The 15,607-nt window shown below is 41.1% G+C and overlaps 1 protein-coding gene across 1 annotated transcript in view; it reads left to right on the forward strand.

Moving 5' to 3' along the window:
- The window catches only part of ADTRP (androgen-dependent TFPI-regulating protein), an 88,182-nt gene extending 76,737 nt beyond the window's left edge, over nt 1-11,445 (forward strand). The window contains exons 6-7 of the mRNA XM_005878425.2: nt 4,279-4,430; nt 10,194-11,445. Coding sequence (XP_005878487.1) covers nt 4,279-4,430; nt 10,194-10,225 — 184 coding nt within the window. The 3' untranslated portion in view covers nt 10,226-11,445. The remainder of the gene's footprint in view (nt 1-4,278; nt 4,431-10,193) is intronic.
- The last annotated feature ends 4,162 nt before the right edge of the window (nt 11,446-15,607 follow it).

Raw genomic sequence — 15,607 nt, forward strand, 5'->3', positions numbered from 1 at the left:
GTGATGGGGCTGGTGCCTTCCCCTGATCAGCCCGTTCGACTCCCACAAAGGGTGGCCAGACTGTGGCTTAGGCCCACTCCCCAAGGGAGCAGGGAGCAGGTAGTAGGACATCCCCTAGGGCTCCCAGTATGTGATAGGGGGCAAGCTGGGCTGAGGGAACCCCCTCCCCAGTGCACAAATTTTTGTGCACCGGGCCCCTAGTAATAATAATAATAAAGAAACAGAAAGAGATTCAATATGGATGGACTGCAGATCTGAGGGTGGATGGGTGGGCAGGGCAAGGCCAGGTAGGCTGGGTGAAGGAGCTTGGATATTTTCCTAAAGCAACAGGGATCCACTGGAATCAGGGGCGTGCCATGAACACATCTCTCTTCTAGAAAGAGTATTGGATTACTGGTGGCCTAGGGTGTGGAAAGTGAATTAAAGGGAGCAGGAAAGCCCAGTGAGTAGACAATTACAGAAACCCAGGTGGGATGAAGGAGCCTAGACTGAGATCATGAAATGAGTGCACTGGAGAAACATTTAGATGTGATTTGATGGGATCGAACCTGGGGCTCAGGAAAAGCTGACACTGACTGAGATAGAGAACAATGACATTCATTTTTGGACCTGCTAAGCCAGTTCTTCCTCCCTCCCTCCCTTCCTCCCTCCCTCCCTCCCTTCCTCCCTCTCTGTCCCCTTCTCCCCTCATCCTTCCCTCCCTTCTTTCCTCTTTCTCCCTCCCTCTTCTCTCCCTCCCTCCCTTTCTTCCCTTCCTTCTTTCCTCCCTCCCTCCTTCCACCCTTTCTTCCCTCTTTCCTTCTTTCCCTTCTTTCCTCCCCCTCCCTTTCTTTCTTCCTTCCTTTCCTCCCTTCCTCTCCCCTGCCCTTTTATGCCCCTCCTCCTCTCCTCCTCTTCCTTTTCTTTCCCAGACTCATTCCACTCCATTTCTCTCTCCCGCTCTCTCCTTTGAACATATATTCAGGCAAGCCATAAAGAAGCAATACCAACTGAGTGACATCTCCTCTCTCAGGCCTCTCTGCTCACTGCCCTTCATTAAACAACTGCATTCTTGCCTGATATTCTATTTGTGTTCTCATTACTTTTCTCACTGTCAGTTAATACACCTATAACTTTCTTTGTACTTTTTCTGTGAAAGTACAGACTTCCTTATCTTACTTCAGAAACGTTCCTTCCAGAACCTTATGCTGAAGGAAACAAAAATGAAGTAAATAAACAGAAACTTTCCAGGCCTGTAGGGCAATGTCCTTGTTTGTAGACTATCTATGTAAATGTGAATGGGAACTAGCAAACCCGAATTTCAAGTATATAAAGTAAACAAAGTGAACTAATTCTAATGTTTAGAATATATTCAGATGTCCTATTGAGCCCAAACTCCTAACCCTAGTTCCGTGGGGCTGTCTACTTCTTGTCCCTTTCACCTTCCAATAGTGGAATCCTGTGAATGTGCATCCCATTGACATGTGTTTTAGAAGGATATTCGCAGCACTCCTTTCCTCCAGGAATCGAACCATGACCTCCTGGTTCATAGGATGACGCTCAGCTACCGAGCCACACTGCCAGGCCTGATGCCTCCTTTAAAATTTTCTTTTTATTGTGGTAAAATACACATAACATAAAATTTTTCATTTTTAACCATTTTTATGTATATAGTTTGGTGGCATCAAGTACATTCTCATTGTTGTGCAGCCATCACCACCATCCATCTCCAGAACTTTTTTCTTCCCAAACTGAAAATTCTGTCCCCATTAAACAGTAACTCTCCATTTCCCCCTCCCCCAACCAGCCGCTAGCAACCACCGTTCTGCTTTGTGTCTCTATGAATTTGATGACTCTAGGTACCTCATAAGTGGAATCATACAATATTTGTCCTTTCGTGACTGGCTTATTTCACTTAATATCCTCAAGGTTCATTCATGTTGTAGGATGTGTCAGAATCTCCTTCCTTCTCAAGGTCAAATAATATTCCATTGTGTGTAATTATACCACATTTTATTTATCTGCCCATAGTTGGACTCCTGGGTTGCTTCTATGTTCTAGCTGTTGTGAATAATGCTGCTAGGAGCATAAGTGTACAAGTATCAATTTGAGTCCTTGCTTTCAATTCTTTTGGGTATATACCCAGAAGTGGAATTGCTGGATCATACAGTAATTCTATGTTTAATTTTTTTGAGCAGCTATCATATTGTTTTCCACAGCAGTTATACCATTTTACATACTCATCAATAGTGCACAAGGGTTCTAGCTTCTCCACACCCTCTACAACACTTAATATTTTCTGCTGTTTTGATAGTAGCCATTCTAATGGGTGTGAAGTGGTATCTCATTGCAGTTTTGATTTGCATTTCCCAAATGATTAATAATGTTATAGGGAAATGCAAATCTTTTCATGTGATTGTTATCCATTTACATATATTTTTTGGAGAAGTGTCTATTCAAATCCCGTGTCCATTTTTAATTAGGTTGTTTGTTGAGTTGTAGGAGTTTTTTATATATTCTGGATATTAATTCCTTAACAGATATATGATTTGCCAACATTTTCCCCATTCCATAGTTCCATTTTCACTCTTCTGTGCCCTTTGATGCACAGAGATGGCCCCTGAAATTTAATACCATGGGTACCTCCCTTGCCTCATCCTAGTCTTGGCCCTGATATTAGTCCTTGTCTCATCCACACGCATTTGACAAACTTCAAGTTTTGAAACAATCAAGATGACACTTGGGTTTCTGAAAGTTTAATTAAGCACAGAATTTCATTCTTCCACCCTTTGATAACTTGAAGTATCCAATTTTGAATATTGTTTATGAAGCATAACCTAGCCTATCCTAGGTTACAGGAGATGAACAGCCTCAAAAGAAAGGTTGCTGAGAAGACTCCCACTGTGCCATCCCCAGAAGCTTTTAAACTGTTATTAAATTACTGCAATATGCTAGGCAATGTTCTATTTTACATGTTAACTCCCTTAATCCTTACAATGGCCTTATAAGGTGCATGATATTTGCACCCCCATTTTATACATGAGGGCAGGGACAGAGGTTGAATAAATTGTTGAAGGCAATGTGACTAATAGGTGGCGGAAATAGGATTTGAATCATGGAAGCCTGATTCCAGATTCTGTACTTTAACCACTTAAAAACTGTAGCTGATGCATCATCTTCCCCATATTTAATTTTATGAGACTGACGCACTGCCTACTGCGCTAAGAGGGCAACCTCCCCATATTTAATTTTAAAACTTATTTCAGACTTTGGCATCTTCCAGTGCAGTTGATTTCCAGAGAAGTGCATTTTCAGGCTTCACTTAAGACATTGTACCTCCTCTCCTAGCATTTTTTTCCTTCTCTTGGCTTACAGAAATGATTTATATTCTATCCTCACCTGAGCAAGATCTGAGCCTCCTGTAATTCCATCCATTCCTACTTAACACTCTATCCATGGCTATATCCAGGAGGTAAAATCAGGGCTGACAATGAAACCCCAGGCATATTGTGTTAGAGTAATAATGTTCAATCTCTGTCCCTCCTACCCCAAAAGACTTGGAGAGCTAATAGAAAGCTACACAGGACTCAAGTACAGAAATACAAAGCCCACCTGTCTGGCTGAGAGCCAGCAAATGGGTGCCATCTTAGTAGGCTCAAATTTTCAGCAGGTTATACCTCTCAGGGAAAAAAATGACTCATGTTCTCCCATATTGTCTTTGACTAATGATGTATTCAATGTCATCCCATATTTTTTCACCATCATTGAATTTGATAGATTAGGTAAAGTAGCCAAGCCCAGCCCATGAAATAGGATGTCTCATTGAATCAAATCTATCTAGAAAAGACTCACTTTTGTAGGTTTTTGGAACACCTGAGCTATTGAAAAGTATCCCCCATGAGTTCTTTTTGTTTGCCTGGGCTCTAGTATTCATTGATAATGAACAACATAAACTGATGAACAAAAACAGATCCAGAAACAGAGAAGCATTGATCAGACCATCAAACCTCAGAGGGAAGGCAGGGGAGGGTGGGGGGAAGGGGGAGAGATCAACCAAAGGACTGGTATGCATACATACAAGCATAACCAATGGACACAGACACTAGGAGGGTGAGGGCATGAGCGGGGAGGTGGGGGGACAATGGGGGGTTAAGGACACATATGTAATACCTTAATCACTAAAGAAAAGAAAGAAAGAAAGAAAGAAAGAAAGAAAGAAAGAAAGAAAGAAAGAAAGAAAGAAAGAAAACAGCTTTTCTTCCTACTGTCCTAATCATTGTGGCTTGTCATTTTTTGCAGGGTCCTATGGATCTACTCTGAGACTGGTATGTGGGTGTATCCTGTGTTTGCCAAACTCAGCCCAGTGGGTCTAGCAGCCTTCTTCTCTCTCAGCTACATCTTTATTGCCAGCATCTACCTACTTGGAGAGAAGCTCAACCACTGGCAATGGGGTCAGTTTATTTCTATTTTACCTGCACTCTTCTTCCTTGCCCTCTCTCCATTCCTCCTAGAAACAAGAGAAACTAGTTCAAAGCAGAAAGCAGTGACCTTGATGCCTTTGCCAAAGACTCAGATGGGTCTTATCAAGATAGGCAAAGGAAAAGCCTGGGGGAAGTTCATACTTCCTCAAAGAACCCCATCAAATGATCTCCCCTCCTCCCATAAACCTTTAAGGTTAGAAATTATCTTTAGAGAATTTAGGACCCGGAGAGCAAGGTGTCACCATGCCTGGCATGAAAAAAATGGATTCAGGGTCTTCCTCCCTTAAGTAAGGGCTTGAAGGATACAATATGTTTAAATGTCAAGGTTTTTTGTTGTTTGTTTTGCTTTGGTTTGGTTTGAAGGAAATGACCCTTTAAGCTCTTCCAACCTCAGCAGTGCCTTCCGGGATGAGTTCCCATCCCTTTCCCATTAGGTTGCTTTTCAACCTTTAGTGAAGCATTTACCAGATAAGATCACATCCTGTACTTGAGATTGAAATTCTCATTTAGACAGGGTCTTGAGCAATGTGAATATGTCAGCAAGCTAAGCTTTCTAATTATAGGTGGGTAGAACCATGTTGCTTCTTCATAAGAAAAAATAATCTTAACTTAGTTGATTTTAAAATGGAAAGTTTTATTCTCCTCCCTGCTTCTCCCACCACCCCAATGCCCAAAATATTATTTTGTTGGAAAATTAACCACTAAAAAGTCAAATTGCACAATACCCATGATTTGTTTCCTACCCAAAGAGAAGAACAGGCACTCTACCCTGATTTTGTATATAAGGAAGGCAAGAGTCACAAACAGTCCCCCACGTCACACACCCACATGCCATTCTGTTCTATCAAAATAGAAGTGGCATCTTCCACCCAATTTATGAACTGGTGTGAAAACATCAGCCGTGTATGAAAAAAAACCACAACAGTTTCAGAAGGCTCAGTACAAAAGAGTATATTTCTGAGAGGATATTGGGACCCTGGATAAGCAATTTGTCTTTTTCACATGTTTTCTACTTGTGAAGAATTTAACTGGTTAAGAAAGTCCCAAAGGTAATAACCTCCTTGAAAGCACTTAAAAAATGGAATACTAAAAATTAATCCCAAAAGCAGGACTCCAAATCACAGGAAACTCCAGGAAAAAAAAAATGTGTTGACATTTTAAATGTGTTGATAGCTAATTCTAACTTATTTTGGCTCCTTGAAAATCAGGATAAAGATTTCTGATGCCTTCCCCAATCTATCTTTATAAAAGAAAAGAAAGAAAGAAAGAAAGAAACAAGTCTATCTAAAATTTGGCAGATAAAAATGTGCAGATAAAAAAATATTGAGCTTAGAGAACAATAACTTTTTTAATCAAATGTATTTAGTTCAATAACAATTAATTTTTAAATTGTTAAACAGTGACTTTGAAACATCCATTGAATTAAAAAACAAAATTTTCACAATATTTAATATTATTGAGTCATTATTTTCAACACCAAGCTTTTTTTAATAAGCCTTGTTGTTTAAGTACTATATCCAATTTTTCACTACAATTAGGTCCCAATGAGCAAACAGGCTAGCATCACCATGTGGGCCTTCATTTACATGTGCATATGTGAATGTTTATATGAGGGATAAGCTATTGTAAATGGATAGAGACTACTTTGTCTCTCCTCTCTCTAGATTTTAACTCCTTAAAAATCGAATAAGTGAAAACTCATTCATGCTAGATGGCATCAAATAGGATTGTAATGTGTTAAATTCAGAACAGATCTTAATTACAAATGGTTGAATAGACATTAAAAGAGTAGATCACTTAAAATTCCAATGGCAGTGAACATTTTTAAATTGTATAAAACTAAACAGAGCTATCTGTACAAACACATGTTCTCATGTCCTAGTGGGCTTAAAACACTCTAAGGCTTCACTCTACTATATGACTTGTGTCAATACCATTATATGACCTCTAATGAGGGCAGCTGCACATCTCAGTTGGGTTCTGGTTAATGCCTGCTGTGCCAATGGGCACATAGTATAGCATTGTCTAGGCTTGGACAGTCAATTGTGTGGATCCTCTATCTTGGGTTCCTCTCCAAACCTTCTGCTTTGGATCTATGGGAACACCTCCTAAGTAGCCACCTACTCTGTCCAAATCCAGGGCTAACCCTACTTTCTCACCTCCTTTCACAGACTGAGATTCCTTGAATGAGAACAGAAATTCAAAGGAGTGCATTGGTGACGTGGTGGGAAGCACTGGTTAGGGAAAAAGCTCTGCTCCAGACTGCCTGGATTCCTATTTTGTTCTTACCACTCACAGACCTGTGACACTACAAAAAGACTTGATGTCTTTTTATTTCACTTTTCTCTTGAGCATCATGGAGAGAATATTAGTACCCACCTCCTAGGATCCTGGAGAACTCTAAATGACTTGGGTAGTGTCAAGGGCCAAGAACAGGGCCTAGCACATAGAGTTAGTCACTATTGCTGTTAATCTCATTCTCCTCCAGCAAAAATCAGAAACCTTCTTGTCTATGTAGATGTTCCAATCCTCCCCTTCTATTTTTTTCATAAATTACCAATTTCCCCAGCCAAGGCAATTAAAAGTAACAACCACCTCACTGAATGCAAATTGACAAGGATGGTGCAGTTCCTGAAGAACTTAATGAGTGAAATAGGAGATCAAGCTAATTCAAGCTAGAATTGTTGGAATCTCTGCTTCTGAAATCCCGAGGCCCAGTATGGCCCCGTTGGGAGTCCTGGACAATAAGCTGACTGCCGCTCTGGCCACACCTATTACATATGGGAGACCTGCCATTTTGGCTTGGAAGCCCATGACCACTCTCCTTACATCCTTGAGGGATATGTTCTGAGGCCTGAGACCACAGATCCTTTCCCTTCTAAGGATAGTTTAGGAGCTGAAAATTCCAATCTGGCCAAGTGACATGGTGATGGTGTCTTGGGCAGAATGACATTAAAACCTTCCTTTAATACTATTTGCTCTAGAGCAATTTGTGGGGGTTTTTTTGTTTGTTTTTAAAGAAGATTTTCATTGTTAAAAGCTGTTTAAAGGCCATATAGTCTACCTTCTTGGTTTTATCCATGAAGAAATCATTTATAAAGTCTGCCTTGCATGTTGTCCCTGATCATTTCATAACAAAAGGATATTATCATGAGATTACTCTTTAGGTATTTCTAAAGCTTTTTTGTCTTTCTTGTCCTAACTTCTTCTCCCTAAGCAGTCCACTCTAGATTATTCCTTATCCCTCTTTGCCTCTTTACCCTCAAGGTTTCTCCAGCCAGTCCTCAGCTCCACCTACTTCCTGCTACTTTTGCACTGTGATGGTACTCATTGGTGCTCAAATCTCATTCCTCTAACACCTCATATCCTCCTAACCATCTGCCTTCTTGCCCTTTTCCAAGCCAACCTGCTGAAACTAGGTAAATATTCTTCGAATTTTCAATTTGAAGTCTAGCAGTAGCTTTTGTGGTTGTAGATACATAGGTGTAAATCTTTGTGAACAGTATTTTTTTTTACTTAGCCCGTGTCCTGGCTACTGGAATAATAAGATGTATAATTACATATACTATCCATAGTGATATTTATTAAAAGAATGGTTCCTTTACCATGCCAGTAGAAAATGTTTGGATCTTGCAGAAGAAGAACATTAAATGTTTGGCCTAAAATATCTCCACTCCTTGGTACTATCTAACGAGGATAAAGAAAGGACTAAAGTCAGGAGTGGACCTAACTCCCTAACTGCCAACTAGGAACTGTTCCACTCAGAAAAACTCCCATCAATGAAGAAAAGGGTGATAACAAACAACATAATTTCCCAATTATGTTGGGAATTCAGAGTTTGAAATCCATTTTGTGAACTGTGTTTGGGTAAGATTATATGATCTATTATTAAGTCAACAGTTTCCTTATCTCTGGCACTATGGAAACATGGTAAGAGAGGAATTCTGAAGAAGCCTAGAAACTGCTCAGCCCCATGAGAATGCAAGACTAAGGACCCACCCCTACTTGTAGAAACAAAAAGAAAACATTGTTTCTGTTATATTCACATCATGTAAGTCTCTACACAATGAAATGACTACTGGAACTCCACACTTTTGGGGCCCGTGCCTTCTCTAGCACAGTGGTAGGTTTGTGAGAATTCCTTTGTGCTCCATCCAGCTGCTTGGAGTTGGATGTGGGAGACTCTGGTCCAGTGGAAGGAGCCACCTGCTCTCTTCCCCCAGAGGAACTCCCACCAATATTTCCACTCCTGCTTCTGCTGCTTCTCTCTAAGCCTTCATGTTCTGTTGTGTTTCTTAAATGGAGATGGAGTCTCCAATCCTTGGCACCTGGGGTTGAAGGAGTGAGGTTATGATTATAGTTAGACTCAAAGCACTAGGGGTTGGTAAACAACATGGGTAATGAAAGCTTTAGGAGCCCTCAGAATGACTACAAGGGGAACAAATTTGAAAAGTTTATATTGGCCAAGGTCTTGAACCTGAGGAAATAAATGTGCTATTTAGCTGAAAAAATTATTCATTAATGGCCCAAAGTATATACTTCAGAAAAGAGATGGTGTTTGTACTTATAGACCTAATATAGATGACCTAATTGGGGAGGAGAGAATTCATGTCAAAAATAAATAATAAGTAGAAGCATAAATGAAAAGAACATGAACCCTGTAAAGCTGGATAAATTTGTAAGGCTTTGCTGGAGTGACTGGAAGTGGTTTGAACTGATGAGGATGACAAGAACAAGGACGAGGACTGTCCTTAAGAATGTAGAGAGACATGAATGCACGATGGCCATGAGAGCTGTTGTGATTAGCAGCTGGCTGTCCTAGAAAATCAGTGTGATGACTGGGCCACAGCAGGACTTCAAGTTATCAGTCACTAAAGCCTCTGAGAAGGGGAGTTCCAGTGACATAAATTAGGAAAAGATTTAGAGATTACTGTTAGGGATATCATTTAAGGGGGGTGGGGGGAGTCATGGTTTAAAGGGTAAAGCCTGAAATTAGGAGCATGAGGCTGCTGTGGTCCTACAGAACCAGATCTAACAGGGCTCTAACTTCCAGAAGGAACAAGAAGAGACTGAGTTGAAAAAATTTTCAAAGTAGGATTGGTAGCATTTGCAAATAGACAGGATAATGAGTTAGTAAAGTTTCAAAGCTTATGCAAAGATTTATGATCATTACATATGGAGGTAACAACTTGTTGGGTGAATGGAAGTCATTCTAGTAGTCTAAGGCTATAATTTCAGCTGAATAAAGACCCTTTAATGAGCTTATTAAAAACTAATCAATATGCAAGTACTTTTATTCCCAGGCTGATAAGTTGATTTAGTGAGAGGTCACAGAATGACCCCTAATTAGGTGAATATCCACTCTTTTATTTCCTCTCTAATTTGATGTGGTCTCTTTGTCTCCATATGCAAAGTCTCCAAGTTTTTTGATGGATTGTGTACAGCCCTGCGAACAAGTGGCCAAAGCAACAGCAATCAGTGGCTCATGTTAGATATATAGAACCACATGAAGTCCAAGGGCATCATTGGTCAACTGGCTGGCTATGAGCTAAGCACCAACAGGGGACAGCAGAGTGGTTTCTTGCTGTTGTGATAGTGGTGTATTTTTTTTAGAACTCCTTGAAGGACATCCTTTTGCCTTGGAAAAGTCCTTGACTTTCCACTGCCTGAAGTCAGGGTGAATGTCAACCTACAGGGAAACCCTGAAATCTCTCTCTGTTCTTGTTTGCACAGGTGACATGAGGCAGCCAAAGAAGAAGAAGTGATTATATGCTGTTTTCCAAGAACTAAAAAGGAAGAAAACACAAGAGGGTGTTCTTTTCCCATCTTTTTGGGGTTTTTTTGTTTGTTTGTTTGTTTTTTTGGTGTGGGGAGGTGGTGGAGAATCATAAGAAAGTAAAAAGGACAGGAAACAATATTTAAATTAAAAATAGGGTTATGCAGGTAGCTCAATTTGAGGACTCTTGGGTTTTAAAAGGCCATGCAAAATTAACTCCTGCTGTCTCAGAATTTGTGACCTTGGTCTGAACTCTGAAGGGTATTGTCTGTGGTCAAAATCTGACCAGACCCCCCCCCAAAAAAAAACAAAACAAAACAAAACAAACAAACACACACACACACACACACAAAAACCTCATAAACTCAGAGTTAGAGAATGTTTACACAGAGAAAGAATTTTGGATCATTCAACATCTTCACTTTACAGAAGAGGTTGCCGAGAATGTAGATGAGAAGTTACCTGCATGAGGCCAAAGAGTTCGTGTCAGAACTGAGCCAGGGGCTTTTGTCTCCCAGATCTTTTAATTTCCAATCCTGTGCCATGTTTTTAATAATCCCAACTTTCTTAAAAACAAGCATTTTCATAAGCTAGTTATTTTCATGGATTTCTCATCTATTTTTCCCCCTCAATCTAGACAGAAGTGTAGGGAGATTCTACCTGGTATGGTATAATGGCAAATTACTTGGGGAAATGAGAAAATCAGTTATAAAAATATTAGGAAATCTTTCCCCCTTGTGAGCAAGCATTCAGGGCAGGTATAAACACTGAACATAATGACATTGTCAAAATCTCTTCCGTTCAAGTATTGATTAACTTGTCAAATAAATGTTGTACATTTTACTTGGGGAACAGTCTAAGTGGGAAGTGATATGATTATGAGGACTGCTGAGATTGCTTTGGTACAAAGTACTTTGCTAAGTTAGTTTATGATTTAACAAAGCTGATTGTCAGCAAGCACATTCATGAACCCTGCTTCGATTTTCCTAATGGAATTTTCCAGGTCTGTTTTTGTAAAGAAATATGTGGTGGGTAAAGATAGTCAAATCTATTGGTGTGTCAAAGGCCCAGGGGCATTGGGGTGTGGGCACCAGAATAAATTGTACTTGAGCTTCCCAACCAAACATGATACAGGAGAAATTTGGTAAAAATGGGTAAAACCTGGTAACACTGTGCCTGGGACCAAATTAAATCTTGATTGCTACATAACTGACCATTGTGCGATATTTGTTCCAACTCCAGAAATACCTCAAAAATACCTAGAGTGGTCTTGCAGGGTTAGGGAAGAGAGCAGACTATACAGTAAGGCAGCAGTAGAAGGGAAGACTAGGACAGACACCAGGAAACCTGCCTGATCCCTACTCCTCTACTCTCATATAAATAGGAGCCTCAAGTCCTTCTGGATTGAGCTGGGACACCCCCTCTTTTCCTGTACCTGCTGCTTCTTGACTGCTCCAAGCACCTGGTCTCAGCAGGAGCCCAGAGCAGTTGTCACCGTGGAAATTCCCCAAATCTGAAGCCTGCAGGGGATCACCCAAATTTTCCACACCCTAAAGATGACTCTGGCTGCATACTTCTCACAGTCATAGTAAGCTCTTGGCTGGAATGAGCCTGCAGATTTCTATTTGTGGCTTTACTGTCCCTAGGACCAAATTAAGCCTTGATTGCTACATGACTGGCCATTGTGCAGTATCTATTCCAACACCAGAACTACCTCAGATTCATTTCCCATTGAGCACACAATGCTTCCTTAGTGCTGATGTAGCTTTGAAAAAGAGAAGCAACAAAACACCCAGGAAGAACATTGATTAAACATTCATTAAAGGGTATGCAGTGCCCATATCAGGCTGTGTTAAGCTATTAGTGTGTAAAAAATATACAAATGATTACATACCAACAATAATATTTTTTACATTTTATTTTATTGTTTAAAGGATTACAAATAGTAGTACATATGTCTCCTTTTTCCAAAACCCCATTGACCTCCTCCCACCCCCGCCTCCCTTACACCCCGGCAGTATCTTGTATCCATTGGTTATGCTTATATGCATGCATACAAGTCCTTTGGTTGATTTCTTACCACCCACCCCAGCCCTCCCCTGTCCTCCTGCTGTAGTTTGACAGTCTCTTTGATGCTTCTTTGCCTCTGTATCTATTTTTTGTTCATCAGTTTATAATTCTCTTTATTATCCACAAATGAGTGAGATCATGTGGTATTTATCTTTCTCTGACTGACTTATTTCACTTAGCATAACACTCTCCAGGTCCATGTTGTTGCAAATGGTAAGATTTCATTCATTTTTATGGTTGAGTAATATTCCATTGTATACTAGATGTACCACAGTTTTCTAATCCACTCATCTGATGATGGGCATTTAGGCTGTTTCCAAATCTTAGCTATTGTAAATTGTGCTGCTATGAACACAAGGGTGCATATATCCAGCAATAATATTTGTATCATGTCATGTAATTTACAACAACATTCACCTCCATGATCTCATTTTATCCTCACAAAAATCTTAAGTAGAAAATGCATTATTGTTCTCATTTTACAAGTGAATATACTGAGTTTCTGATATTGGTATCCCGATAAATGTTTTAAAACCAACTCTCTAGCCCTGGCTAGTGTGGCTCAGTTGGTTGGCTGTTGTCCTGTGCACCAGGAGGTTGCCAGTTTGATTCCCAGTCAAGGGCATATGCCAGGGGTTTAAGGCTCCATCCTCAGTGGGGAGTACGTAGGAAGCAGCCGATTGATATTGTGCTCTCACATCAATATCTCTCTCCCTCTTCCTTCCTCTTTCTCTAAAAGTCAATAAACTATTCTTAAAAAAAAACACACAACTATTTGGAAAAAAAATTTAAGGTTCTTTTTTATAGTATTTTCCTGGTGTAAATACTCTACCATGGCCTTTTCCAAGCTACCAACAGGTCACTGAATGCAGAGTTGGGAAGAGATATGAACCACTGCTTGGTCCTTGTAAGCCTGTACAAGCTGACTCCAGTTCAGCACTGGGTTCAGAGAAGGGAAAAGACTGGGCCAAGGCCACACAGATGGTTGATTCCTGAGCCAACCTTCCTTTTTATCACAGAGTGAAGCAATAAATGGTCATCTGAAAGCCTTTATTTAAAAAAGCAAAAATGTATGTATATCTGCAAGGCTGGACAAATAAAAAAAGATCAGGGGTCCCCAACTTGGTGGAAACTTTCACCCATGCATGCAGGTAGAGGGAGGAGCGGCCCCCCTGCCTCAGGGACCTCACTGCTCCATCCCCCTATGCATGTTCTGGAGGCCTGTCTCACATGTGACATGAATTTTGAATTTGGGGAGATTTATCTTGTGTGCCTAAACAAAACATTAGCTCTACCCACCCACCTCCCAAAAGAGTCATACATTTCTCAAGCTATTTCCAGCTCCTCTGCACCTCCTCGCAATACTTGTCATAACAGGAAGTCACTTTCATATACTGTAATAATCCCCAAACACGTTGTGCCTGCACATGGGGAGTGTTTAGGGGGGGGGGGGGGGGGCCCGGGAGGTAAGGTGAGGCCAGGTCTCCCATCTCTAACCTGGTGTGTCCCCTCAGAGGGCCAAGAGTCAGAAACTAGAATCCACATCCAGACATTGCTCTCCTTTCTCATGCAGTTGGCGGTTCTTTTATTTTATTTTTTTTTTTAATAAAGCATTTGAGTAGGCAGCAAAGCCAGCCAGAACTGTTTATTTATAGCTGTGGATTTTCAATGCTGTATAAATTAGAAATCGCTGCTGAATGAGGCCCGCGCCCACTCACACACGCAGGGCCGCTATCCGTGAGTCCTTTCATAGAGCTTGACTATACACAGTCTAAAATGGGAGAAAATGACATGCTCGGAGTCAAATGATGGAGTCACAGCTAAACTGCAAGGCAGAAAACCAGCAATTATTTTTCCTCAGCACAATATGGGGAGGACGACAGGTGCAATTATCCAATATTATTTAACAGCACTGGTTTGCGGTATGGGGAGAAAATAAAGGTTTCCGTGTCTCAGAGAGGAAAATAAGGGACAGAACCTGCCTCCTGGCTCCTTTCCCTGTGGATTAAGCTGTGTTATGTAAATGGAAACTGGCCAGGATTTCAAAAAGAAAACACAACCACCTGGCTCCCTCACCTTCCCCCCAGAAGTTCGCAACCTGTGCCATTGGGGACTTCTGAGAAAAGGCCCCTGGTCTTGGGGCCCTGAACACCCTCCCGAGGCTGCGGCTCCCGGCAGGCCTGTGAGGAAGCTGGGTTTGCTCAGTTCCTGTCCCCAAGAGGGAACCCTCTCCTGCGTTGGGTCTCCCTCCCTCCGTTGAATTAGGATGAGGCAAAAGAGAAGGGGGCCCCCAAGGAATAATTTTCATTTCCTGAATCAAGTCTCTGGCTTTGGCCGGCAGCACACTTTTCTTCCTACTCCTAAGCCTCTCCTTAAACTCTACCTGGAAATACCTCCTTCTTTCAGCTACTATGGAATAAATATGTTGTTCTTCATGGCTTCAGAACTTAATGGAACACCACTTCCTAGTTCTCCTAAAAAGTGTCTTCTTCCCTCTCAGACCCTGGGCTAATTACATTATTTAACCACCCCCCCACCCCCCCACCTCCAATCGCAGGCCACATCAGTCCTACACAGCATCCCAACCCTCTCTCCTTTATCTCTCCTCTTGGCTTCTGTTTCCATAAGAGTATGGAATGCTGGAAGAGCATAAGCTTCAGAAGCCAACCAGATGTGAATCCAAATCCTGACTCCACACTCACAATTTATATAGAACTTGGGGAAAATAGTTGACTTTTCTGAGCCTTGAAGTCACATGATAATACCTACCATAATAAAATACCATTATTTAAAGTGGTGGATGCACGTGCTTGGCATCCTAGATTCCTCATCCCACCCTGCTTAACTGCAAATTCCTTGAGGCCACGGTCATGTTGAGTTGTCTATATCCCCCACAAGGCCTGACCCAGCACCATGAGAACATACAGAAAATACTTACAGACGGCCTCAAGGATACTTCCAGCTTCTTTCCTATAAGCTTCCTCACCAAATATCTTCCTGCTCTCCTAAAAGTCAATATTCCCAATGTGAGACTCCCTATTTCGTTTAAGATACTCTCCTATCTTAAATCCTGGAATCCTATTAACAACAACGGTGATCAAGTTATAGTTCACGTGGCCTAGCATGGAAAGCACATTGGTAAAATGGGACACAGAACAAATAAATTTTGATAAAGAGGAAAAGCACATGCGGAATGGCCTGGAGAATAATGGTTGCATGCAGGTGAAGGGCTAGACTGTTACCCAAGGACAGCGTATGGGGTTTGAGGTTCCAAGTCAGGAAGACTGATCTTTAAAAGAGA

The sequence above is a fragment of the Myotis brandtii genome, unplaced genomic scaffold (genome assembly GCF_000412655.1).
Source record: "Myotis brandtii unplaced genomic scaffold, ASM41265v1 scaffold56, whole genome shotgun sequence".
NCBI lineage: Eukaryota > Metazoa > Chordata > Mammalia > Chiroptera > Vespertilionidae > Myotis > Myotis brandtii.